Consider the following 2,451-nt stretch of genomic DNA (forward strand, 5'->3'; position numbering starts at 1 on the left):
TCTTCATTTTTTTTAATTCTTTTATCTGATTTTTTCTCAGCTATGTTGTTGTTAATTCCCTGGTCCTCCAGATCCCCCAGTCTGCATTCTAATTGCTCGAGTCTGGTCCTCTGACTTCCTATTGCATTGTCTAATTCTGTAATTTTATTGTTAATCTTTTGGATTTCTGTATGCTGTCTCTCTATGGATTCTTGCAACTTATTAATTTTTCCACTATGTTCTTGAATAATCTTTTTGATTTCTTCCACTGCTTTATCAGTGTGTTCCTTAGCTTTTTCTACAGTTTGCCTTATTTCGTTTGTGATGTCTTGAAGCATTCTGTAAATTAGTTTTTTATATTCTGTATCTGATAATTCCAAGATTGTATCTTCATTTGGGAAAGATTTTGGTTCTTTTGTTTGGGGGGTTGTAGAAGCTGCCATGGTCTGCTTCTTTATGTGGTTTGATATGGACTGCTGTCTCCGAGCCATCGGTGGGAAACTTGTTTTTCCAGAAAATCCGCTGGCTGGGACCCTGGGTCCAGGCTCCGAAAACAGTCGCTGCTTCCCCATATTTGTTCGTTTTCCATCTCTAAATCTGTGTTTGTTGTTCAGGGTTCGTAAATTGTTATGTCTGTGATCGATTCACTTGTTTTTGCGAGTCTTTGTTGCAAGAGGGATCCGAGGTAGCGTCTACTTAGTCCGTCATCTTGGCCCCGCCTCCTTCACACCTTTTTATTTTTAATTTTTTGTTCCTAATTAGGGATCATTCTAAGTGGAAAGCTGTTATCCAGCCCTTCGCAGTCATTTTATTTCAAAATACAGTCAGAGACCAGAATAAAATACTCATTGACAAATTCTTCTCTCTTACAAAAGTGGAGCAGAAAAGAAGGGGGGAAAAGTAAAGAAAAAGGAGGCAGAAGAAAAGATGTGAAAAATAATGGAATAAACTGTAACATTGATCAGACTTATGTCCCGAGGCAATGATAATGAGAAACAGCATAGGAAATGAGATGCATGATTAGTGCTGTTTGTTTTCATTTGACATCTGTATAAATATCGTTTCTAATAAGGGAATTATAAACCTTTGATTCATATTTAAATATTTCCAGTAAAATTCCAGAATCCAAATGCCAAATGCATTACATTAATACTGATTGCATCTTTACTTCATCCTCCATGCTGGCTTCTTATGTTGCTTGTGTCTTCAAGTCCAATGATTTTTGACTTGACACAGGAGGTAATGACAAATCACACAGTGATAACAACATTCATCCTGCTGGGGATGACGGAGGACGCAAAATTACAAATCCAGCTTTTGGTATTTTTATTTCTCACCTACTTTTTTTGTGTGGCTGGGAACATGGCAGTTATCAGTCTCACACTTTTGGATTCCCATCTTCAAACTCCCATGTATTTTTTCCTCCGAAATTTCTCTTTCTTAGAAGTCTCATTCACCTCTGTCTGTATTCCCAGATTCCTGTACAGCCTGACAACTGGAGATAAAACCTGTACCTATAATGCTTGTTTCACACATTTGTTTTTTGTTATCCTCCTTGGAGCAACTGAGTTTTTTCTCTTTTCTGCCATGTCCTATGATCGCTACGTGGCCATCTGTAAGCCCCTACATTACACAACCATCATGAACAACAAGTTCTGCACTACACTCCTTCTCTGCTGTTGGGGTGCTGGCCTGTTGATTATTGTCCCCCCTCTTGGCATGGGTCTCCAGCTGGAATTCTGTGACTCCAATCTCATTGATAGTTTTGCTTGTGACGCATATCCTATCCTACAGATCACCTGTTCAGACACAGAGCTTACAGAAAAAGTTGTTTTGGCTTTTGCTGTGCTAACACTGATTACTACCCTACTGGGTGTCATTCTCTCCTACACATACATCATCAGCACCATTCTAAAATTCCCTTCTGCCCAACAAAGGAAAAAGGCCTTTTCCACCTGTTCTTCTCACATGATTGTGGTTTTCATGAGCTATGGCAGTTCCATCTTCTCCTACATTAAACCTTCAAGAAACGAAGCAGTAACCCTTAATAAGCTGGTGGGGCTGCTCTTTACTTCAGTTGTCCCTATGCTTAATCCTTTCATTTATACACTACGAAACAAGCAGGTAAAGGAAGTCTTCAAAGACACTGTAAAAAGGGTTGCATTTCTCATAAAGAAGTAACAGATAGTTGATGTTTTGAGGCCAAGTTATGTTTAAATCTGAATAACCCATGAACATGTTACAAGAATTTGCCAAATATAAAGTTTCTTTCTATTCTGTAGATTTGTCAAACTACCTATCCCCGTGAACATTTTTCTCTCATAAGTAGAAAAAAAAAAATCGAGGTACTCAGTTCTCAATCATGTCTATTCCCTATGGTTTTACCATTAATGCATTTATCTAAGACTAGGTTCTCAAGGTACTCTATTTTGTAAAATGGAAATCAAATAAATAAAATGTAGTTCTGTGGAT

General features: G+C 38.0%; 1 protein-coding gene across 1 annotated transcript; it reads left to right on the top strand.

Annotated features, from left to right (window-relative positions):
* The first annotated feature begins 1,263 nt into the window (after positions 1-1,263).
* LOC100664618 (olfactory receptor 6C2-like) lies at positions 1,264-2,160 on the top strand. Its single transcript, XM_003405103.4, has one exon. The coding sequence runs from the start codon at positions 1,264-1,266 to the stop codon at positions 2,158-2,160; it is 897 nt and encodes a 298-aa protein (XP_003405151.4).
* The last annotated feature ends 291 nt before the right edge of the window (positions 2,161-2,451 follow it).

The sequence above is a fragment of the Loxodonta africana genome, chromosome 4, assembly GCF_030014295.1.
Source record: "Loxodonta africana isolate mLoxAfr1 chromosome 4, mLoxAfr1.hap2, whole genome shotgun sequence".
In the NCBI taxonomy this organism is placed as follows: domain Eukaryota; kingdom Metazoa; phylum Chordata; class Mammalia; order Proboscidea; family Elephantidae; genus Loxodonta; species Loxodonta africana.